The sequence below is a fragment of the Procambarus clarkii genome, chromosome 64 (assembly GCF_040958095.1).
Source record: "Procambarus clarkii isolate CNS0578487 chromosome 64, FALCON_Pclarkii_2.0, whole genome shotgun sequence".
NCBI lineage: Eukaryota > Metazoa > Arthropoda > Malacostraca > Decapoda > Cambaridae > Procambarus > Procambarus clarkii.
The window spans coordinates 5741703-5767717 of NC_091213.1; the positions used below are offsets into that span (position 1 = coordinate 5741703).

General features: G+C 42.2%; 1 protein-coding gene across 1 annotated transcript in view; it reads right to left on the minus strand.

Moving 5' to 3' along the window:
- Positions 1-13020: 13020 nt before the first annotated feature.
- LOC123769088 (33 kDa inner dynein arm light chain, axonemal-like) overlaps positions 13021-26015 on the minus strand; it is a 112447-nt gene continuing 99452 nt past the window's right edge. The window contains exons 2-7 of the mRNA XM_045760042.2: positions 24245-24290; positions 23215-23385; positions 21856-22008; positions 20051-20196; positions 18205-18402; positions 13021-16182 (exon numbers count right to left, since the gene is read on the minus strand). Of these exons, the coding sequence (XP_045615998.2) occupies positions 16135-16182; positions 18205-18402; positions 20051-20196; positions 21856-22008; positions 23215-23385; positions 24245-24290 (762 nt within the window). The 3' untranslated portion in view covers positions 13021-16134. The remainder of the gene's footprint in view (positions 16183-18204; positions 18403-20050; positions 20197-21855; positions 22009-23214; positions 23386-24244; positions 24291-26015) is intronic.

The following is a 26015-nucleotide window of genomic DNA, read 5'->3' on the forward strand; positions in this document are numbered from 1 at the left end:
CCCAATCGACTTTCCCCTGGATCCAGTGCTAGAACACAAGCAAGTCCTGAGTGCGGAACGTTGCCACACAAAAGTAGACAAGGCAGCGACGCGTCAGGTTCTGGTGACCGTCATGGGACATGTGCCGGAAACTTTCGGTCTTGGAAATTGGGGGACATACCGACAGAGGCCATACGTCCCGGAACCCCTACGCTGCTTCAGGTGTCAGAAATACGGCCACCATCAGTCACGCTGCACAGGACAGGAGAGGTGCGGAGTGTGCAGCCTGAGACATCCCACCAAAGACTGTATTGCCAAGCACAAGGCAAACCAGACCACAACAGCCAAATGTCCAAATTGTGGAGGCAAACATCATGCCTGGAGCACAACCTGCTCTGCACGGAAACAAAAAGTGCAGACAGCTCAGGCCAGGGTCAACACACTGACCAGCGGTACATCCACCAACACCAACGTCTGGAACACTCGTGCACAGCCACAACAGCCACCCGCTCTCACAGAGCAAAATTTCCCGAATCTGTCAATTCCGAATCAGACATTACACGAAAGTGTTGCAGAAGTCCAGCAAGTGCAAATGAGCAGAAAACACTTACTTTCGGAATCTACTCACCAGCTATACAGTTTTACCGAGGTCCAGCTGCACACCATCGTGAAGATCATGGCAGAGACCATTATCAATTGCCTACAGATGACGCAGAACGCCTCACAACAACAGACTCAAGACATCACTTGTGTGATAATGGACAAGATCGCGCAGCAGACCACAGTTACACGAGAAATAGACAGTCTCCGACAGGATGGAGCACAAGAGGACAAACAACGCAACTTGGACATACTGACTACCAACAACAGTCGGCTACTCAAGACACCGGAACATCAACATTCACCAACGCAACTGCAAGACGCAGTGACCACCCACGATCAACAGAATCTTCCAACACAGGTGACAGACAACAACTGCCAATGCAGTCTGATCTGCAGCAACGCCAACAAAGACGTATTGAACAGCAGAGATGCGCAGGTTCCGCCAACACAAGAAACGGCCGCGAGCAATCAATGCAGTCCGACTTGCAGCAATACCAACAACAAAGTGATGGACCACAGTTCTGCACAGATTCCAACAATGCCGGGGTTGACCACGGACAATCAATGCAGTCCGACCTGCAGCACTTCCAACAACATAGCGATGGACCACAGTTATGCACAGATTCCAACAACGTCGGGGATGACCACGAACTATCAATGCAGTCCGATTTGCAGCGACACGACTTGCGAGGCGGAGAATATAGAGGTCGATTCCGAGGAGGAGTTCTAGTAGAACAAGCAACACCAACCGAACCCGTCGTCTGGCCATTACGAATTCTGCAGTGGAACATACAAGGTCTTGGAAATAAAAAACACACACTTCAGGAGGCTGCAATCAGCACGAAAGCAGATATAATCGTTTTGGAAGAAACTCTTTTCCCAGTCACGAAATCCTTCAGATTAGCTGGATATCAGCACTATGTTCTCCCGTATGAGCAGGGGAGACTAAGAGGATTAATGACCCTAGTCAGAAACACCATACCCAGCAAGAAAATAGACTCGGTTTCATGTGGGGATGGAGTAGAGGTATTAGCAGTTACAGTGAATATGGCTAATTTTGAGCTCCTCATATACAACGTCTACAAGCCCCCTAGACGTAAACTAGAAGCAGAGGCAGTGCTTGCCTTGGCCACGCAGGAAAATTTAATTATTGCTGGAGATTTTAATGCTCATCATCCAGAGTTAGGTGCAACTGGGCCAGCCAATGCAGATGGGCGCCATTTAGCTGCAGCTCTGCGAGAAGTACCTGAAATTACACTTCTCAACACTGGGGAACCCACTCACATTCTAGGAGGTTCCCTTGATCTTACATTCATCTCCACAGCACTCCAGCAACAGGCGAAGTGGGAAGTAGACCCGGTGATCACTAGTGACCACTATGCTACTGTCACGACACTCAACCTGGCACGACCTCCTACACCTCCTGCGCAGCCTCGGTGGAATTTAGGAAAGGCCAATTGGAATGTATACCAGGAAGAACTTGAAAAATGGTATGCAACGTACACGCCACCTGAGGATTTGAACATACACGAGACCAATCTGCAGGAAGCCGTTGCAGCTGCTGCGAACAAAGCTATTCCAATCATTATCACAGGTAACACGAAACGAAAGAACTATTGGTTCTATAGTAATGACGTTAAAGAACAGAACCACAGAGTCAATATCTTCAGAAAACATCTAAAGAGAAACCCCACACCAGAAGGAAGAACTCTGCTACGAGCGGTGATATCTGAAGCAAGGCGAGTTTCTCGAGAAGTAAAGGAGGCAAGATGGTTTGAGTGGTGTCAAACTCTAAATGAACATAGTAGTCTTGGCAAGATATGGGGTCAGATTAAAACTATATCAGGTCGACCAGCCCGGCCACAGGCATGTATTCAACCATTGCAGGAGGCTGAGAGACTTGCTCTCCAATTTGCAGAAAGGACAGCTTCATATCAGCTTCCTGCAATGGTCCGAAGGCAGCAAGAACACTTAAAACAAGAGAGGATGACAGTCATTCATGAGGGCTTAGCTATAAATGACGCATGTGACTGTCCCTTCACCGAACAGGAACTAAGCAGAGCCAAAAAGGGTGGTAAGGACACTGCACCAGGTGCTGATAACATTACATACTCAATGATCGCACATGCAGGTCCTGCTGGAGACCGAGGGATGTTGGACGTCATCAATGCGTCTTGGCAGCAAGGCAAACTACCGCCCTCTTGGAAGAAAGCAGACATCATACCGATTCCTAAGCCGAATGAACCTGGCAATTACAGACCCATTTCCTTAACATCATGCGTTAGTAAAACTGCAGAACGGATGGTCTTAAATAGGCTACTGTGGAAGACTGGAGACCTTCATAAACACATATTTGGCTTCACTAGAGGTGTAGGTACTGCCAACTGCATAGCAACATTACTAGGAACAGTTAACTCGGGTCCAGCTATAGTGGTCTTCCTTGATCTGGAAAAAGCATTTGAACTTGCAAGCCCGCCAGCAATACTACACACCTTAGTTAAAAAAGGTGTGAGGGGGAAAATGCTAGCATGGATTCAAGATTACCTAAGTCACAGGTATGCCAGAGTAAAGTTGCAAGGACAAGTGTCGGACTACCACTTGCACGAGAATGGGACTCCACAAGGAGGAGTCCTCAGTCCTAGTCTTTTTAACATCCTTATGGAAAACCTTGTTACCATGTCCTTTACAGAAGGGGTTACATTGCTAAGCTATGCTGATGATCTAGCATTAGTCGTTACGGGTCCTTCACTTCTAAATAAAGCTCAAGGTGCTTTAGATCAAGTGACATCTGAATGCAGTGTTTTAGGGCTAAAAATATCTGCACAGAAGTCTAAGGCGATAAGACTAGGTGGCAAGGCTCCAGACAGGCACCTACGCATTCAGGACATTAACCTTCAGTGGGTTCCACAATATCGATATCTCGGAGTGTGGATTGATTTTAAGATGACATTCAATAAGCAAATTCAATATCTAAAGGAGAAAGCAAAGTCACGAATAAATATAATGAGAGCAATCACAGGGCCCCGTCTAGGAGCGGGACACAGAGTGTTGAGAATGTTTTACATACACGCCGTTCGTTCCCTGGTTGATTATGCAGCACCTGCCTTACTCACTCTTTCTCCTGGTCAGTGGGCAAACGTTGAGGTTCTTCAAAATGATGCATTGCGAGTCATAACAGGTGCTCCCAGATGGACTAAAATCCTGAACCTAAGACTAGAGACAAAGCTAACGTCGATTGAAATAAGGGTAAAGGGGATTGCTGCGTGCATGCTGACCAAGATATTGACAATATTGAGATATTGACCGAAACGCATTGCGTAATAGTGGCTTTAGGCATTGTATGTACTAGCTCTATCTATATATCAATCCATTAATGTAACATCACTTGTATGTATATACCTTACCTGAATAAACATCTGAATCTGAATCTGAATCTGACTAGACCTAGAATCAGTTCACTTAAAGATTTGATCACTGGAGCACTAACTCTGGACAGAAGAGCCTCCAATAGCAACAGGTGGACCCATTGTGCGATAAACGCCATCGATACGTTCGATATGGCAAACACAGTCACTGAGAGGGGTGTCGACGACATACATGCAGACTTTGTTATACAAGCCCCTTGGGAATCTCTGCCAGCAGACTTTCAGATTATGGCTCTTGACGGGAAGAAGAACCAGACACATCCTCATCTGCTACGTCACATTGCACAGATGCATATAGAAGCAAACATGGCATCCGACAGCTTCACTTACTTCACGGATGGGTCAGTAGACCAGCAGAGACAGGAAACCGGAGCTGCAGTTCAAGCAGGAAACTCTGTATATAGTTGGAGGCTCTCAAATGGGTGTTCGACTTTACAGACTGAGATGCTAGCCATTCAAAAGGCTTTGGAACATGCTCTTGCTCAACACCGCCAACATGTTATCGTCCATACAGATTCGAGAACCGCCATTGAAACCTTGCAACAGGAACACATATGTGATAACATCCATCTGATCACCAATGTCTTATCATTCATGCACACACTCCACCGACAAGGCCGACGGGTGCTTATCAACTGGGTGCCAAGTCATGTGGGACTATTAGGTAATGACATTGCAGACGAAGCTGCAAAACTTGCTACTAAGAGGAGGAATGTAGACATTTACATACCACAGAGTCTCTCCCAGATGAAGAAAGTGATTCGAAACAGAGCAATGCGAAGGCTGTACAGTGACCACAACACAGCAGTTGCAACATCAGGATCTGGGGGTTGGTACAAGAATTCCACCAACTACGAACCACTTAGTTTGATGAAAGGGGGCGGTAGAACAACAGAAGTGCACTTACATCGCATCAGGCTTGGATACCCATGTGCATGGGAAATAGGCTTACGGGTTCCGGAAGGTGAGAGGAAATGTCAACACTGTGGAGAAATGCCCGACAGACCACTGGAACATTATCTAACACAGTGCACAGTTACAAACCCGTTAAGATTTCACCTTCGATTCGACAGAGCAAAGGAAGTTGTTAAACACATATGGCAAAATCTTACTGAAGCGACCATACGGGTCATACATACTCATCCTCCGCCCAGGTAAAACAGAAACGAGCATCACTTAGTGGGCCAGCCAGAGGCTTAGGGCCCGCGCAGGATTATCCCTGCTAAAAAAAAAAAAAAAAAAAAAAAAAAAAAAAAAAAAAAAAAAAAAAAAAAAAAAAAAAAAAAAAAAAAAAAAAAAAAGGTACAGTTTCGTTTTGTGTCTGCAAGGGGGCGGGGGCATACATCTTTACTATTTCCCACACAAACTTTCTATGTTTCAAATAATAATATATGATTGGTGAATATTAGAACCACGATATAATGATATTAACAGTTAAAATCTTCTACTTCATAGGCATTTAGTTATTATATGAAGTTGCGTGATAGGATGGTCATAATTTAGGCTTCATACGAACGACGTCCGCGAGCGTTAACATTACACATCAGCCCTCAAACATGATCGAGCGCACAAAATACTACAATTTTATTTTTTATTTATTGATATATATACAAGAAGGTACATTGGGATTGTGAGGATACATAATATAGTAATTACAATCTTGTAAAGCCACAATGGCCAGTTGTTGGGTAAAATCTCATTAGGCCTATGCGAGGATGGCTAACATTAGAACAGCCTTCAGAAACTTGTGTAAGGACTCCATCAGAACCTTGTATACCACGTATGTAAGACCAATCCTGGAGTATGCAGCCCCCGCATGGAGCCCGTACCTTGTCAAGCAGGTTTTGTACATGTAGATAGCACACGAGAATGAGTATATGTTTAGCATGTTGAGGGACTTGAACAGAGGGGCTGTGAGTTAGGGTCTTTTAATTACCTTATACAATTTAACGAATAAAAAGGTTTTCGTGCCTTAACATCTTTATATTATGATAATCACGACATATCTGCATTAAAATCAGTGTGCAATTCCGGTTTTGGCCTCCACCAATTCAATTTCTTTATTATGCACCCCATACCCATCCCGTGGGCGGTGGTGTAAAGGATTACAGAGGCACTGAAAAAAGAGAGCCACTGAAAAAACTCTTGTTGATGTTGTATGTCAGTTAACCTTGAAACAAATAAAAACAAGACTCAAGGTGATTCAGGAGGGTGAAGAAATGATAAAGAGAATGGCAATGGTGGACAGTAGTAACACACTTAAGAATTATACAATAATAAATACAAATTCGTCCTTCACTTATGGTAAAGGAAAGTCTACTTGGAAGGATTCAATTTACATGAGATTACGCTTAGGATATAAATATACCTGGCAATACGGTGTTGATGTCAGTGAAAAAGATAAGGAGTGTAAATTATGTAGTATGCCGTACGCCCACACCTTAGAACATTATGTATTAGAGTGTCACCTTATTGAAAAATATAGAAATAAGGAAATAAATAGTGTACCACATCAAATTGTTTGGATGTGTGATAATGGTATAATAGACAGTATACTTAGGAGCTACAAGAATTTTGCCCCAAGAATGTAACATTTATATGCTGTACTTGCTGTATGCAATGTTAAATGGGATTCTTGTACTGTTATATGTCTATTTGTACTCACTGAATTTGTGCGCCCCTTGAGGGACTTGAAGTAGAGGGGGTAGAAATAGCCTAAGCTACTCTATCCCTTTGAGATGTATTTATTGCTTATCTCAATAAACATACTTGAACTTGAACAGAGGCAGTACATAATCGGTTCAGGAATTGAACCCTCTAGTTCGTTTAGCTAAGCAAATAACAATCTTTGACGCTAGGTACAAAATTATTAATGTATACCGCCGCCTTCTCACTTGTAACTTGTAACTCACTTGTAACACTTATATGCTGTTCTTTCTATTTTAATCTGCTATGTTAAATGGGATTCTTGTATTGTGATTTGTGTATATGTACTCACTGAATTTGTGCGCCCCTTGAGGGACTTGAAGTATAAGGGGAGGGGGGTAGAAATAGCCTAAGCTACTCTATCCCTTTGGGATGTATTTTTTTATTGTCTCAATAAACATACTTGAACTTGAAGTGGACTTTAATGTTTTTTCGGCAGCTTTATTTTCTTAGTTTCCGAGCTGTTTTCTTTACCGTGTATGTTGTAATAAACTATTCCTAGATTTACAGTTGTTTCTCCCTGTGAAGATTATTAAACAATGGTGATTATAACGTTAGTTAGTTTAGTTCATTTATTATGCACCCCATACCCATCTTGTGGGCAGTAGTGGAAAGGGTTACAGAGGTACATAATGGGCTCAGGGACTGAACCCCACAATTCATTTAGCTAAGCAAGTTACAATCTTGATGAGCTAGTTACAAAATTCAATATAAGTCGTCAAATCAACAATGGGTTCGAGATCGACCTCAAGTACAGGTTCTAAATTAAGCAACTGACATATGTGGAGAGCTAGTGTCATAATTGATATGTTTGTCCTGCACACCGCCCCCCATCCAGTGGGCAGCGGTGAATAGGTTACAATCACTCTTAGTTACTACCTACAGTTAGCAAACGGGATATTTGGCTAAAATTTCTGGTAGCAGATCATTTGGAATGAAATATTTACACATCGCTGGAACATTGGTTATAGAATTGTCTCTAAATTCCCGTATCTTTTCGCACTCCATCACATAGTGACGGAGGGTGTGCGAATAATTTTGTTGACACAGTTTACATTTGGTCAGGTCTACATCAGCAGATAATGAGAATTCCCAGAGATACTTGCAACCGAGTCTAAGCTGAGCAGTAGTAACATCTAGAAGTCTTCTGATTTTATTGGATGATCCATAGATGTGTGGCTCCTCTTGCATGATAGTATGATGATTGATGGAATTACTGGTGTCAATTTCACTTTGCTTCAGATCTACAAGATCTTGTTGAAGTTCTCGGTGTACTGCTGCTCTCAGATTGCTTATTGACAATCCAAGGTTACACTCAACGGCTCCTTTAAAGGCAGATTCTTTGGCTAACTTATCAGCTCTATCATGCATTCGGAGGCCAACATGAGATGGAGACAACATGAAATGGACTCTGTTACCATCCTTAATAATTTTATTGTATTTGTGTCTAGCTGCGGACACGAGCATGTTACAGTTATGTCTTAAAGAGTTGAGAGCATTTAAGGATAAGGAGTCACTTACAATTAATGTATCAAGTTTGGAGACTTGTACACATTTCAGTGCAAGGATCAAGGCAAATAGTTCGGTCTGCAGGGTAGAGGCCCAATTGTTTATACGGACTCCAGGGCGCGGAAGTTCAGCCTGGCCAGGGCCGCCAGCAAGTTCAAGTTCAAGTATGTTTATTGAGACAAGAAAAAAATACATCTCAAAGGGATAGAGTAGCTTAGGCTATTTCTACCCCCCTCTACTTCAAGTCCCTCAAGGGGCGCACAAATTCAGTGAGTACAGATACACAAATCACAATACAACATTTAACATTGCATATTAATATAGTAAGTGTTACAATCATTGGGGCAAAATTCTTGTAGTTCCTAAGTATTCTGTCTATCATATCATTATCACACATCCAAACAATTTGAAGTGGTACACTACTTATTTCCTTATTTCTATGGTTATCCATAATTTGACACTTTAATACATAATGGTCTTCCAAGTTCAAGTAGGTTTATTGAGACAAGTTAAAAAAAAAAAAAAAAAAAAAAAAAAAATCAAAGATTAGCTTAGGCTATTTCTACCCCTTCCCATACTTCAAGTCCCTCAAGGGGCGCACAAATTCAGTGAGTACAAATACAAGAATCCCATGTAACATATCAGGTTAATATAGTACTATCTAGGAGTATAATAGTGTACATCCACCGCACTAGATTTTAACCCATTAACGCTCCAAGATAATATTCTCACTCTACTTTCATCCATGATTTAATAAAACTACCTTTGCCCTGTCTGTCACATTCCATGAGATACGAGATTTTCTCAGACAGACTCTCCCAACACTGTAACATTTCTGCTTTCTCCTCATTTGCACAACAGCTACTAGCATCAAAGGTGATCTTATTCATATCTAATTTCTTTCTTATTTCTCTATACCGTTTTACTTTAACCTTTGTTTCGACATTTGTCACTACAGAAGGTTGAACGCTAACACTACTAGAAAGTTCATTTTCCTGACTATCCTCTATCATCAATACGTCATGTTCTTCCTTACTTTCTTCAACGCACATTTCACGTCCTGTTTCACTTTCCACTTCACGTCCTATTTCACTTTCCATTTCACGTCCTGTTTGACTTTCCATTTCACGTCCTGTTTCACTTTCCATTTCACGTCCTGTTTCACTTTCCATTTCACGTCCTGTTTGGCTTTTCATTTCACGTCCTGTTTGGCTTTCCATTTCACGTCCTGTTTGGCTTTCCATTTCACGTCCTGTTTGGCTTTCCATTTCACGTCCTGTTTCACTTTCCATTTCACGTCCTGTTTCACTTTCCATTTCACGTCCTGTTTCACTTTCCACTTCACGTCCTGTTTCACCACCATCTTCACCCCGTCTACCCCCCATAGTTAATTTTTCTAATGCCTCAATCCTCTTTTCTAGTTTTTTTAGATATTCCAATATTTGAGTACCAACCTCAGAGTTCACTATATTGACCTGAACCTTGTTTCCACAAGGTTTAATTTTTTCAGCTGCATTTCCTACTTTCCCTAGGCTCGCCTTAATTGTCTCTGTTCCTTTCTCCCACACATTGTTCATAGGCGCTGTCATTGGCTTCCAACTGTTTCCTCCATGTTCCTGCTGCACAATCTTTCCTTCCTTCGAGGATACATCTATCCTGCTTGTAGCACCCGTCCTCGAGTCTCTCAGATGAGGCTTCATGCGACATAGATAGGAACCAGCATTGTGGCTTCCTCGACAATTGCAACAAGATGGGACGATTTTTTCACCGTTTTTAATCTTGACTCTACACTCTCGAGAGTCGTGTTTCTTACCACAGTACCGACACCTGGAGTCAAACTGGCATTTCCAAGCCATATGTCCCCAACGAGAACACTTCATGCATAATATGGGCTCCTCAATGTATTTTACAACTTTCCTGTAGCCTAGTCCTTGCACAAAAATTCTTTCTGGAGCCTCACCCTTTACCAAGGCAACAACCTGGCTTTGTTTTTCACCACGAACACTGTTCCTCTTTGCCCAAACAACACTATCATTGTTGAGCAATAGATAATCAGGATCCAAATAAGTTGGATACTTAAACACTATGACCTTGGTGTACATCATACCTTTTTCCGGAGTAACCATCACAATATTCTCAAACCCATCCTTCGTTAGGTGTTCCACGGCCTCCTCTGTCCCAACTGTTATATAGGGCCGGTGAAGACCCTCCTTGAATAGTGGTTCATATTCAAAAAACTCCTTAGCCAAACGAACCGTCCACTCCAGCTTTTGATGGAAATTCAGTTGACATGCTGTAGGGAACAACAGCCTCTTCCTTCCATTAGTCTGCATCTCCCGCGTCCTGCTGAGCATGTCTTCATTTTTTGGTCTCTTTGTTATTTCCTCCTCACTGTCTTCGTCTCGCTGTCTTTGAATATTTCTCCGTTTATATCTGTTTACTACTGCTTGATACGGCCTAGTATCATCCTGTCTGCCATCCCCACTGTCACACTCTCCAGGCCCAGTACAGGATCTTCCATCACCTAGGCAGACCGCCTCAGCCATTTCCTCGATACACAAAGGCACTGTATCACTGCAACAGTCGAGAACAAATTCACAACATCTAGCTGCAGCAGCCACGTGCAAACACGAAGATGCGGAGCAACACGTCCTCCTCGCATCATGCAGCAGACCGCACTGGGGCCGCCAGCAGCCCTTGGGCCAGGGCCGCCAGCAGCCCTTGGGCCCGCACCGGCAGCTCCCAGTCTTTAATTTGGCACCTTTGTGGGACCTTGGTATAAGCCTAACATGTATATATACACTGGCTACCTGTCCCCTACACAATGATTTATAATTACCTATTATTTTATCATTTAATTTAAATATTAAATAAAATAATTCATTTAATTATTATAGTAAGTACTTAATAATTTAATAATAAGTAGCAAGTACATAAAAATTATTAAAAAGTACAGTTTAGTCATAGGAGATTCCTAGATTGGAATTCACTACCAAATTTCAATATATCCAAGTATTTTTAGTGTGAAATGCTGTTATTATATGCATAAATTATTGTTTTAATAATATTACGCTTAACCACTTGGGCTGGACGGTAGAGCGACGGTCTCGTTTCCTACAGGTCCGCGTTCAATCCCCAACCGCCCAAGAGGTTGGGGCACCATTCCTTTCCCCCGTTCCATCCCAAATCCGTATCCTGATCCCTTCCCAGTACTATATAGTCGTAATGGCTTGGCGCTTTCACTTGATAGTTCCCCCACCCCCCTGAATAATATTATGAGAGCAGTATTTACGGGCTATTCATGCCCGTGCCACCTCTTGGGTGGCTTAATCTTCATCAATCGAGAGCAGTACGTCCTAACCAGACGTTATATGATGATATCCTCAACAGTTGATAAATAAAAGTAATTGCGGAACTCCAGTTATCTAATACTTATCATAAATGGTATAAAACCTTATCATAAGCCAAGGGATTTGTAGATCAGTGTTTAAAGGGAATTCGGAAGTATAATAACACAGCTAATGCCATCTGTCGGCACAAGAGAACACTATCAACTGGCTGGTCAACAGTGGCCATAAGGTACAGCTTACGCCATCTGTTGACATCAAATTACACCTATAACAAATTACCCCACAAAATACCACTAACGCCATCTAGTTTTTTTCCAACGCACTATAAATAGCCAAACAGCAACCCATAAGGCGGGTTGTTGTGCTCGGGTAGGAGGTTCCAAGCTCCGCCCACAGATGGTATGGGGTGCATAATAAATGGCATATCTTTGTTGACATGCACACAACAGCCAATCACAGGAAGGGATCAGCTAAAGGCTCCATCCACCTAATAAATCATCTTTATTCAGCACACCAGCCTTGCTTATGACATTCTGCTTCAACTTTAATCTATTAATGTTAAGTATTTAAAAGTATTAATATAGTGATAATTAAATACTTCAGGATGTAACGGGTGTTACAGAAACATGGGCTGGCTACCTAACTTGTGACGTCATCAGTGGGGGTTGCCTCACAAATAATGATACGCTGCTCTACCCTCTTATTCGAGTAAATTATTCAGTTAGATGGAGATTTCTGTTAGGTGTAAAACAGAAATTGTTGTTCTTTTTCACAACAACCTTGTTGTTGTGCACAAGGACCTATTTCTTAGTATAAATTGTATTCATAAAAGAGTGTTGGTATTTTTGACCAGACCACACACTAGAAATTGAAGGGACGACGACGTTTCGGTCCGTCCTGGACCATTCTCAAGTCGACAATCGACTTGAGAATGGTCCAGGACGGACCGAAACGTCGTCGTCCCTTCAATTTCTAGTGTGTGGTCTAGTCAACATACTTCAGCCACGTTATTGTGACTCATCGCCTACAGTGTTGGTATTCCCCGCAACAACCAATCACAGGAAGGTATCTCTGGAAGCTCGGCCTCCTTATGGACTCAGCACATCGCACTAGCTCATGGCTCTCTGTTTCATCTCTTGTATATACAAACTATGACTTTTTTCGATTACTGTTATAATTAATAATATGAGATATAAAAGTTTACACAAAATGGCTAAATTCTGCCATTAAACGGACTTTGTCTGGTATACATACAAATATACACCAATTTATTACCATTCATCCATTATTAATTTTAAATGAAATGTATACTGTCTAGTTTTTTTTTCCTCTCGCCATTACTTGGTGCAATATTTGAATATACACCCACCCCACCTCCTACTTATAATATAATTTTGTTACAATTATATTTCAGGGTTACTTAAAGCAGGAGTAATTAAAGCTATATCCAAATTTAACATAAGTTTATTATAATAAATAATGTATATACTTTTTTTATCAAAAATAAATGAATAATTCATTAATAATCGTGGCCACACTGACGTAGTTATCTTGAAGGTACCAGCAGGAGAAAGCGCCAAGCCATACGACTATATAGCCCTTAGAAGGGGTCAGGATAAGGATTTGGGATGGGACGGGGGAAAGGAATGGTGCCCAACCACTTGTGGATGCTCGGGGATTGAACGCCGACCTGCATGAAGCGAGACCGTCGCTCTACCGTCCACCCCCAAGTGGTTGGACACCATTCCTTTGCCCTGTTGTCTAGAGTCTTCCATCTTTGGCGTTGAGAAGCCTATAGTTTCTAGCCACGCCACGGAATCACCTTCATTTCTTAAATATGACGCACATACATCTCATTGTTTTCAACTATAATATTAGCCCAGATATGTATCAATACAAGAAAAAGGATTACAGAATAACGGATATTTATTTATTTATATATATACAAGAAGGTACATTGGGATTGTGAGGATACATAGCATAGTAATTACATTCTTGTAAAGCCACTAGTACGCGCAGCGTTTCGGGCAGGTCCTTAATCTAAGAAACTTATAAGTAGGTAATTAGTTTTTAGTTTAGTTCATTTAGTATGCACCCCATACCCATCTTGTGGGCGGTAGTGGAAAGGGTTACAGAGGCACATAATGGGCTCAGGGACTGAACCCCACAATTCATTTAGCTAAGCAAGTTACAATTTTGATGAGCTAGTTACAAAATTCAATATAAGTCGTCACATCAACAATGGTTTCGAGATCGACCTCAAGTACAGGTTCTAAATTAAGCAACTGACATATGTGGAGAGCTAGTGTCAAAATTGATATGTTTGTCCTGCACACCGCCCCCCATCCAGTGGGCAGCGGTGGATAGGTTACAAATACTTGCAAAATTTATAAAAATTATAACAGTTACATAGCATGAAAAAAAATAAAAGATGAGAGAAAAATTGTAGGTATATTAAAGCACACAGGTAGCTCAGAATGATGGCAATGACAGCTTGAATGGTAGTTTAACAAAACTTAGCAGGCACAATACATCATATCTCACAATCCAAAGAAATAATACTGGCATAAACCTCCCCTAGAAATAAGAATGAAAAAAGCAATGCAGCCTAGCGCGAATTCACAATCATGCTGCAGCCTGTTCTCGCCAGCATTCCCAACATCAAGAAACTGTCGTGCTAAGGTGCCCTAGCCTAACCTACCAGAGGACCCACGAACAGAAAACTGGACAGTATGTCAATTTCATGACCCCATGATTCTTTGACTAAGTCACCTTTATCCTGCATTTGGAGGCCAACTTGTGATGAAATCCACATGAAATGGACTCTTTTACCACCATTAATAATTTTGTTGTATTTGTGTCTAGCTTCATACACGAGCATGTTACAATTGTATTTTAAAGAGTTGAGTGCAGATTATGACGATGAAGAGTCACTTACAATTAATGTATCAGTACACATTACATACACGTACACATTTCAGTGGAAGAAGTAAGGGAAAATAGTTCAGTCTGAAGAGTAGAGGCAATTGTTTATATGGACTCTCCACTCAAAATATAAGCCATTGAAATTGAAATAAGTTTATTGAGGTAAAATACACACAAAGGGATGAGGTAGCTCAAGCTATTCTCACCCGTTCAGTACATCGTGTTAATACACACACATCACAAGCAATAAACGTATTACCGAACATTCTGAGATAAACCATCGCCCATTGTCAGGACAACTGTACTTCCAGCTGCACCTGTGGGGCGCTGTAGGGAACCATCAGTGTATATGGTTTGAGAGAGAGAGAATGCTCTGTGAACAGTATCAATATGGTTTAAGGCGTTGAGCTTTTCCTCTGACGAGCTTGGGCTGATGTTTTATTTGCTTCTTTGGTAGAAAGGGAAGAATTAAAATTGAAATGGGGGTAATCTCCCACGGTGCAGGAAAGTGCCGCTGTTCTCTCTCGGTTCAAATTATAAATCTGATCTTAGTCTTAGATCCATTTAGTTCCAGTCATAGTAATTCGTTTAGAACAATGTTAAGAAATTATGGAGGGCCTCTGAGCAAGGGTTAAGATGAGCTAACTTAAGCATTTTATACCAATTTGACAGTTAATTTCCGTAACACGATCAATAACACTCGGAATATTAAGTCCCTTTCTCATATTGAGTATCTTCGTGATACGAGGGCACCCAAGGATTATCCTCAAGGCTTCGTTCTGCAATTTATCAAGCCCTCCAAACTTTCAGGCATCAAAGCAAGCATAGGTGCAGCATAACACACTAAAGATCTGATGCATGAAAGATACACCTTTTTGACCATTCTGACATTGGCACCATAGCCTGAATGATAACCTGCAACAGCCTTCAGAGCTCTGAGCTTCTTTGTATACTGACGACAGAGTCTGATTACAATAGGACCATCCAGTGGGACCTCAAAGACAAGGTATCTGAATCTGTTTACATAGTCAAGCTGGGAGCCATCATACAGTTGCATCTTGTGAACAGCTCCTCCCTGCCTGGGTGGGCGCCGATTTAGTACCTTTGTTTTCTCTGTTGAGACGATTAAACCTAGGTCCTGACACGAGTCTAATACAGAGTTAAGTGTCTTGCTTGTTAGCATACCCAGTGATGTGTATTATGATACCAACATCAACATTATATATCATCAGCCAATGATGTGTACGTTGGATTTGCTCGGCCACAGTTTAATAGCTCATTTATTAAAATATTAAATAAGGTTGGGTTGAGGATACATTCAAGAGAGGTGCCTAGTTCAAGGTTTCTCGTTATGGTCCTTTCTTGATATGGTTCTGTTAGGTTAGGTTAGGTTATGTTTGACTATGTTAGGTTAGGATAGGTTGGGTTAGGTTAGATTAAGATAGGTTGAGTTAGGTTCTATTAGGCTACGATAAGGTAGGTTAGGCTGGGTTGGGTTAGGTAAAGTTGGGTTGGGTTGGGTTAGGTTAGTTTACATTGGGGTAAGTTGGGTTTGTTTAAAGAGTAGCGAGAGTTTAAAAACGTAGAAGGTTGCATACTATTCTCAGGTCTTAGACCCGACACACACAAATTGTAGTTTACTTCTTGGGTTGCGTGGCCTGCTTGATGATCGCCTCGAGCTTCTTCTGAAAAACACACGAACACACACTGTGTTAACGAAATTTCAGTACCCAGCCACTTGGGCTGGACGGTAGAGCGACGGTCTCATTTCATGCAAGTCGACTCCTTCAATCCCCGACCGTCCAAGTGGTATGGGCACCATACCTTAGACTACATCTGGTATTCAATATGAATGAATCGGACATAAGAAATTCACCTCTGACACCTACTACAGGATCGGGCGTGCACAGTATGATCTCACATTTGAGCCGCTTGAAGAAAAAGGCGCCGTTCGGGAAGGGATCAAAAGCTATAAGGCTGGCATACTGAAGTCAATATTATGATGATTTAGGAGAATTTCTGTCTGGATTAACAAGGGATTCAGATCTGAGTGCGGGGAAAACCATAAATAAATTACGGAATTCTTCGGTCAAAAATGCTAGGATGCAGCTGAATAATTTATACCTAAATAAAGAGAAGAGCTGATGTGGGGGACGCTGGTTACTATAATAAACCCGGAGTTTAAATAAGGGAATAAGGAAGCAAAACTCTCAATCATGAAGGCTCGTTAAAACTACAATAACAAAAAGATAGCCTAAAATAGAAAGGCACCAAGAGGACCAGGAATGAGTACCATAGAGTGAGAAAACAAAGTTAAGTGGCAATTTGACAATTATCCAAACTGCACTATAGCTACATCGAGAGGAAAGCAGCACTAAGAAGAAGTGTTGAATTGTTGATATGAAGGTCGAAGATTTGCTGGACAGTCGAGAAGATAAAGCTTACTGGAGAGACTTCAGCAGTGTTACCTGCAGGACTCTTGAAGCTAGGAATCCCTTCACAGAAGGAGAGACTATTTGGACGTGCATCAAGAGAGTTAGAAAGGGAGCTGATGGTGAAAAGGAACCAGCACATATATGGGTCATGCAGCACAGTGGTCTACGTCCTCGACTCAAAACCCAGGCACTTGGGTTCAATACCCAAATTACTCAGGGGTATTTTACTCACAGGGAAATTACTCAGGGTATTGGAATTTACTCGGGTAAATACCCGGGCAGGACAGAAAAGGTTGGGCACGGTTCCTTTCATCACATGCCTCTGTTCACCTAGCAGTAAAATAAGCACCTGGGATCGTTAGACAGTTGTTATGGGTTGCATAGTCGGGAAGGTCAGTATAATTGTCAAAGGAGGACCTCGGTAAGTCACGGGAGACATCTCCCGTCACGTAGGGTGCAGTTCCACCTCCACAGATCTCCAGTATCAGCTCTTGATACTGGTAATGGCTCAAAAGGGCCACCACTTACGGGCTATTCATGCCCGTGCCACCTTTTAGATGGCTTAATCTTCTCTCTCGGTAAGTCTAAGAACAGGCTTCTTGTCCGTGACAACTGGAATTATATCGTGGCCAGCTGCGAGTATGGACATCGTACATGACACACCAAAACATAGGAACGCCTCAGCAGCGACACACAGAGAGGAATGACGATGTAACAATTAAAAGCAGATAAGTGTCTCACCGTAAATATTGACCAGTCCAAGTGGATGGACATCAAAGGAGTGAATTGCCAACTGTATAGAGAACAGCTAATGTGACACCTAGATACGAAGAGGGAATGGAGGGCTGTCACTAACATACATTCACTGTAAATTACTGGAGGAACTAATTTAGAAGACTCGAGACTATATGCAAATTATGATTCAAAGTAAACAAAACCATATAATGTGTAACAATTTCATTACCATTACCATCATTACCAATTTTAATTTCCATTACCATTACCAAAATAGCAACAACAAAGTGGACAAGAGAGAACAATTATAATGAATATAAATAGAAGAGCATGATTGGAGCCGCAAGACAGTGATGAACAATATTTGCCACGTGAGAAAAATACTCCTTTAGCCTAACAGAAATAGGAAATTGGTGGAGGTGTCATTATATTTGATAAACTGTGGCTAGAAAGGCAGGATCCAAGAGATGAAGCTCACACACGCAAGTACAAATAGGCAAGTATACACAGAGGATCAATCACAGGTATTCAGCATACCTTAAGTATCTCTATCCTGGCTTGGTGTACAGTCTTGGTTTCCTCGTGTTTATCCGCCTCAGCTTGCCTGGCCTCCTGGGCCTCCTTCTGCAGCTGGTCGATCTCCTCCCGAAGTGAGTGGGCCCGCGCCTCCATGTCCCCGACCTGCGCACGCAGCTCGTCGCAGCGGGCACCCACTTTCACCTTGTGTTCCTCAGCCTGCAGGGATGCATTGCTGTAACACACTAAGGTACTACGGGCTCACCATAGCCCGTGTTACCTAGAACTTTTTGTTCCAGGTAGCTAATCTTTAACAACATAACATGTAACACACCCCTAGCCCCAGCCGATTGTGAGCGAAGGACGTAGACCACTGTGCTGAAGACCCTCCTATAGCCTATTCTTTATTAATCTGCTGCAAGGTCAGTTAATATGGCAGTTATGGAGTGTATTTCTACATGCAAGATGCTACAGTCTAAGTGTTGGCCCCATTAACTTTAATTATACTATATTACTCTATGCTCTGTTATGTTCCAAGAAAATTGTACGTGTCCAGTTTCTCTTCTTAATTACACATTGTACTTCCATTGTTATTAATATAAATAAACTACTGTACTGTTGATAGAATTACAGACTCCATGCTGCAATAGCCTATGCCTCTCATCCTTAAGTATCGCCTTTTTGTTGTATTCATTTGTTATTTTCTTTTAACGTTATCATTTTGTTAACTTATCTTTTAGTATTAAGTGTTTTACCCCCTCACACCTTTAGTTTTTGTTTATATTAAGTTTTGCCCGAAACGCTTTGCGTGATAGGCTTCATTAGCATGTGTAACTCCTGTTCCTTACAATGGTACATTACTCTTATATTCTTTGTACGCACATTTATTTTATACAAATAATAATAATAATTATTATTAAGATTTTGCATCTGTCAGTACTGAAAAGCATTTACCCGTCTTCATTTGGGAAGTTCATGATGTAGGTATTGACAAGATTTCAAAGGCGTATTCGCTTCCCATTTTAGCGGTGGAGGATGGGAAAAGATGCTAGTTAGTTACGGAAGATTACACTGCCACGAGACGGAGAGTAGTACAGTACGTGATACCTGGTTGATGGGGTTCTGGGAGTTCTTCTACTCCCCAAGCCCGGCCCGAGGCCAGGCTTGACTTGTGAGAGTTTGGTCCACCAGGCTGTTGGTTGATACCTGGTTGATGGGGTTCTGGGAGTTCTTCTACTCCCCAAGCCCGGCCCGAGGCCAGGCTTGACTTGTGAGAGTTTGGTCCACTAGGCTGTAGCTTGGAGCGGCCCGCAGACCCACATACCCACCACAGCCTGGTTGGTCCGGCACTCCTTGAAGGAAACAATCTAGTTTCCTCTTGAAGATGTCCCCGGTTGTTCCTGTAATATTTCTGATGCTCGCTGGTAGGACGTTGAACAATCGTGGACCTCTGATGTTCATACAGTGTTCTCTGATTGTGCCCATGGCACCTCTGCTGATAGATAAGACAGCTACCGATTGATTGATTGATGAAGATTAAGCCACCCAAGAGGTGGCACGGGCATGAATAGCCCGTAAGTGGTGGCCCTTTCGAGCCATTACCAGTATCAAAAGATGATACTGGAGATCTGTGGAGGCGCAACTGCACCCTGCGTGACGGGAGATGTCTCCCGGACCAAGTGGTGACCAAATGGTGACAGCTACCGAGATGGAGTAACTGAAATTGCGTCAACTTGTACATCAAAACAAATATTGACCAAACCAAAACATACTGACCATTCATCAACTTGGGGTACCAGTGAATAAGGGACCAAATACTGACCATGCATCAACGTGGGAACTAATGTATAAGGGACCAAATACCAACCATGAGGGCCTTCCTAACGCCATAAGCGCAGGAAGAGGTATAGAGGCGTTGGTAGGCATCTAGTGTCTCCCTGATCTCGTCCCTAACACGGTACAGCAGCAAGCCTCGCTCTGCACAGTTGATTGTCACTTGTCTGATCAACTCGTCTGTAAACAATGTAAGATTCGCAGTCAACTCTTCAAGTACTTAAAACCCAACATGCAAAATATCTAAGAATGGTCAAACATCGTTTATAAATAGCATCATTAATACACCGAACAAAAGTTTCGGTCTCATATGCATGGACACCATCTCACATAGGTGTTGTCCAGCATGATTGTTGTCCAAGGGAGCAAAAACTGCATGTGATAAGCCTGAAATTGAGTTAGATCTGGGCATTTCAATCTCTGTTGTAACAGCCGTAATATTACAGGAAATTAGGGATGGCAGAAGAGCAGTTACTGACACTCAAAGGCCAGAAAGCACGAGTATAAAGAGCTATGACATGTTTAGAACCGAGAATTATATGTACGGACCGCACAAAACATCCACTAGACAGTGTGACATAGTAATTGCCAGAATTAGGCTGGGATATAGATATCTATGGCAGGTGGCTGCAGGTAATGAATCCCTCAATGGTGAACATTCCAATTGTAAACTGTGTGAACAAGTGCTGGGACATTATATCTGTGATTGCCCTGTTATTAATGGTTTCAGACCAAATGGTATGAGGTACCATGAGCTCTGTTACTACTTCATACATTCACAAATGCTGGAAGATATTCTTGTGCTTTACCCAGAGTTTGCTAGTGCAGGTTAATTGTTTAAACTCGAATTTCTACATGATTTACCTGAGGGCCATTAACCCTAGTGGCCTCGACGAGGACAGGAAGTCGGCGGCTTGTCGAAGGTCCCCATCATTTGTCTTTATCTTTTCCAGGTAGATTTTAAAACTTAACAGTTTTTTGGCATTTACGGCTTCGGCGGGTAGGCGGTTCCACGGGTTTATAACCCTGTGGGTGAAAAAAATCATCTGTTCTCAGTCCATATCATGTCAGACGTAACACAAACAAGGAGCAACAGTTTCAAGCTCAACGAGCCACAGTGCAAGACTGAAAACTGGAGATTTTTTTCACCCACAAGGTGAAAAAGCATGGAACCGCCTACCCGTCGACGCAATAAATGCCAAAAAACTGAACTATATAATCCAGCTTGAAAACATCCTCAGGACAAATGGGGGGAAGCTTTCACAAGCCGCCAGTTTCCTATCCTTGTCGAAACAACTAGTGTGTTGCAGGCGATGAGTCACAGTAACGTGGCTGAAGTATGTTGACCAGACCGCACAGTAGAAGTTGAAGGGACGACGACGTTTCGGTCCGTCCTGGACCATTCTCTCTGGACCTCTTCACAATCGACTTGAGAATGGTCCAGGACGGACCGAAACGTCGTCGTCCCTTCAACTTCTAGTGTGTGGTCTGGTCAACAACTAGTGTGTTAGTGACCCTCAGGGATATTCTCTCCGGATTAAATGTATGACTAACCCACCATGCGAGATGGAGAGATTAGATGAACTTATAACTAGTTTTTGATCTACACTCTGTAAACCCTCATATAGAACAGGGTAGCAGTTAGGTTAGACTCAGGTTAGACTTATAACTAGTTTTTGATCTACACTCTGTACTCCCTCATATAGAACAGGGTAGCAGTTAGGTTAGACTCAGGTTAGACTTATAACTAGTTTTTGATCTACACTCTGTACTCCCTCATATAGAACAGGGTAGCAGCACACTGCTGTGTATACCTAAGCTTGTTACTAAAAAAGCTACCAAAACATTGGGTGTAGAGCTCGCGTCGGACCGGACAGATGCCGGTCTCGAAGGCCGCCTGCTCCTGTAGGCGGAGGTCGAGGTGCTCCTGCAGCTGCTGCACGTCCACGGAGGTGGCCGGGGTCGTTGACACCGACTGTACCCACAGCTGACCTAGGGCAAGCCCAAGGCAAGGAGAGAGATTAAAAGTGATAGGAATATGATCACGACGTATAAGATACTCAGAGGCATTGAGAGGAAGGGAGAGAAATATGGAGAGAGGGAGAAATATTGGGAAAGAGTGAATATTATGACTATATATATAGAATAATAATTGACATCGTTCTCTGTGGTGCTGTGTACTGGTGTGAATGATGCATATTCTAAATCATGTATCGAAAAGCCAGTGACTCTAGCAATTATAACACATCCTCCTGTTTAGATGGTACGATTCACCTTATAGTCCGGAAAAATAAAGTTAAAAACAAATATTCCTAGGCTTAGAATAGCACATATATGTACTATATTAGGCTTCAGCGTGTATTAGGCCTAGGAAGGTTAGGTTAGTTTAGGTTGTCTTTGCAACATAAGTACACGACCTTTTCAGGTTTGTCAAAATTCAACAATAACGATTTCTGCTTTCTAATTATCCATTACGTCATGTATATACTATAGTCAACATCGTTACTTTAATTACTAACTAAACAGGAGGATGGGCTGAATAATTAGTAATTAATCACGTCAGCACATTCAGCTAAAATGCAGGTCCCGGGAGGTGGAACTTCATACTACTATTATGGTACTCGTTATATTCCCCTAACACATCACCAAGAACAATGAATCCACCAATGAGTGGCTTTTATTTTTTAACCAAGACTAGGGTTTTATTAGGACTGGTGCTGATGGTCTTGGTGAAACTACAAACTATAAGAGCTGTCATCCTACATCAACTTTTTGTAAGTGAAGCAGCTGAGTGCGTGGCGGGAACAGGGACCCACCAGACCGCGAGCAAAGCTTATATAAACACTGGCTGTTGCGCGCGCAGGTTAGGCGGTTAGACGCATCTCCACAGACCTACGTTTTCTTCCATCATTTTATTTTTATTTATTTTATTTTATTTATATATATACAAGAAGGTACAATGGGTTTGTGAGAATACATTGGATAGTACAGTATATACATTCTTGCAAAGCCACTAGTACGCACAGCGTTTCGGGCAGGTCCTTAATCTAGCAGATAATCAGAAAGCCCACCGCTTTGGAAAGCAGTGTTCTTATTTCACCCTATACACTCATTTGTTTGGTGAATTTATTATTAAGCCTCCACCAGGAATAAACTTGATTCAGTGCTGGCATCCCTTACTCTTCTCCGGCCTCTCACCTGCTTCCTCCCACTCCCTGGGCGGGAGGATTAAGTTCAGTATTTCCTCCGTCTCCTTCTTCCGCAGCTCGTGGAGGGGCGGGAGGAGGAGTCTAGGGGCCGGAGTGGTCCCTAGCGGGCCCCCAGGCGGCAGGGGCCCACTCAACCCGGGCGCGCTGGTGCTGCTCACCTCTGGTGGATTAAAAACAAACATAAGTGAGACTTCAGAAAGTCCATTGGTCGATAGTTGGCATGCAGCTCCTATTGGTCCATACGAGGCATGCAGCTCCTATTGGCCCATACGAGGCATGCAGCTCCTATTGGTCCATACGAGGCATGCAGCTCCTATTGGCTCACTCGAGGCAGATCCTATTGTTTGTGCTTCTACAATAATTATAAGACACTTTAATCCAAAGTCCATTTATTGATTTTATAAATATTTATAAACATCATATTAATGCATTTTTTTTTTGGGGGGGGGGACTTTGAAAAATTATATCATTACACTTAACAAATATTTTTATAAAACTGCTTATAAAAATCCTTTATTATATGCTAATGTGATATCTGAGTGTCATAGAAATGATTTTAGTTGACACGTACGTGTGTGTGTGTGTGTGTGTGTGTGTGTGTGTGTGTGTGTGTGTGTGTGTGTGTGTGTGTGTGTGTGTGTGTGTGTGTGTGTGTGTGTGTGTGTGTTGGAGAATTTTGAAAATTCATTGCATAATACATTGTATATTTTTTTCTCCCTTTCTATTTAGGCTGCGATGCTGAAAATTGGACCAGTTGCAGCCCTTTCCATGTACATTTAGTAAATAAAGTTTTAACAAAATTGAACAACTTTTATTTTCACCGTAATATGCCCCCTAGGCTACGTTCAAGTATGTTTATTGAGACAAGAAAGAAATACATCTCAAAGGGATAGAGTAGCTTAGGCTATTTCTACCCCCCAATATGCCCCCCTAGGCTACTCTATCCCTTTGAGATGGATTTTATTGTCTCAAGAAACGTACCTGAACTTGAACCAGAGTACAGGACCCATTATACTCACCTGATGCATCAGTTGGTATTCCATCTTTCATTGTCAGGTGAGGTACCTGTAGGTGCAGGTGTAGGTGGTTAGTACTCTCAGTTTAGTTCATTTATTATGCACCCCATACCCATCTTGTGGGCGGTAGTGGAAAGGGTTACAGAGGCACATAATGGGCTCAGGGACTGAACCCCACAATTCATTTAGCTAAGCAAGTTAGCTAAATCTTGATGAGCTAGTTACAAAATTCAGTATAAGTCGTCACATCAATACTGAATTTTGTAACTAGTTAGTACTTAGTACGTTAGTACTTAGTACGTTAGTACTTGTTAGTAACTAGTTATAGTACTCTCAACACAATTATATTGGCTCTACTACTTTCACAACTTGTTTTACTTTATTGTATATAAATAAATGTATGTAATTATGTATGTATGTCTGTATATCTACAGTACCTCTACTTACATCAAATTCAACTTCAGACAGACAATATCAACATTAGCAATAAAAATGAAGGAAGTTCCTTGGCCTATACATAGACAATGGACTGAACTTCAGCACCCATATACAGTACAACAAATAATCAAAAAAATCTCAAAAACTGTCGGTATACTCTAAAATCTTATATTATATTCCCCACTCTGCTCTCCTCATTATATTACGCGCTAATATATCCCTATCTTACATATGGTATCTGTGCATAGGGTTCGTCCACTGAACCCTATCAAATCAAATCAAATCAAAATCAAATGTTTATTTAGGTAAAGTACATACATACAAGGGTGATACAGATTTTGATTAATTTATAGATAGAGCTAGTACATACAATGCCTAAAGCCATTAAAGCCTACGTGGATGGTTCATCCACTGTGAGGAATGTAGAGAGAGGAGCGTACGCCTATCCGCCCCCAAGAAGTATGGGACAAAACCTTAAGGAGGGAAAGGGCCTTAGAGCATTCAGCACAAAAGTAAGAGATATGGGCTGACCAAGACAAACGAGTGTCAAAGATTAACCCCAGAAGCTTAGCGGAATCCTTGTACACAAGGGGATGTCCATAAAGAGACAAAGAGGGACGAAGAATGGCACGTTTCCGAGTAAAAGTCATAGCACGAGTCTTAGACGCAGAGAACTTTAAGCCATGATCGGTAGCCCAAGACGACACGGCATCAATCGCAAGTCAAAGCCGCCGTTGAAGGAGAGGCAAATCACCACCCCGACAGCAAAGGGTGAGATCGTCTACATAGAGAGCGGAGAAGACGTCAGAAGGAAGAGAGGAAAGAAGACTATTGAGAGCAACAAGAAAAAGAGTAGTGCTCAGAACACTACCTTGGGGCACACCTTCATATTGCCGAAAAGAGGCAGAGAGAGTGGTACTGAGCCTCACTCGGAAGGAACGACGAGAGAGGAAACTTTGGAGGAAGAGAGGGAGATTCCCACGAAGGCCAAAAGAATAAAGTTGAGACAGAATATTATACCGCCAGGTAGTGTCGTTAGCCTTTTCCAGGTCAAAAAGGACGGCAACAACGGAGGTCTTCGCAGCAAAAGCAGTACGAATATAGACCTCCAAGTTCATCAGGACATCTGTTGTGCTGCGGCATTTACGAAAACCAAATTGAGAAGGGGAAAGGAGGTGATAGTGCTCTAAGAACCACATCAGACGAACGTTAACCATACGTTCAAAGAGCTTGCAGACACAACTCGTGAGGGCAATAGGGCCGAAGTCCTAGGGGGATGACCCGGGAGACCCTGGTTTCCGAACAGGGAGGACAACAGCATCGAGCCAGTCCTCAG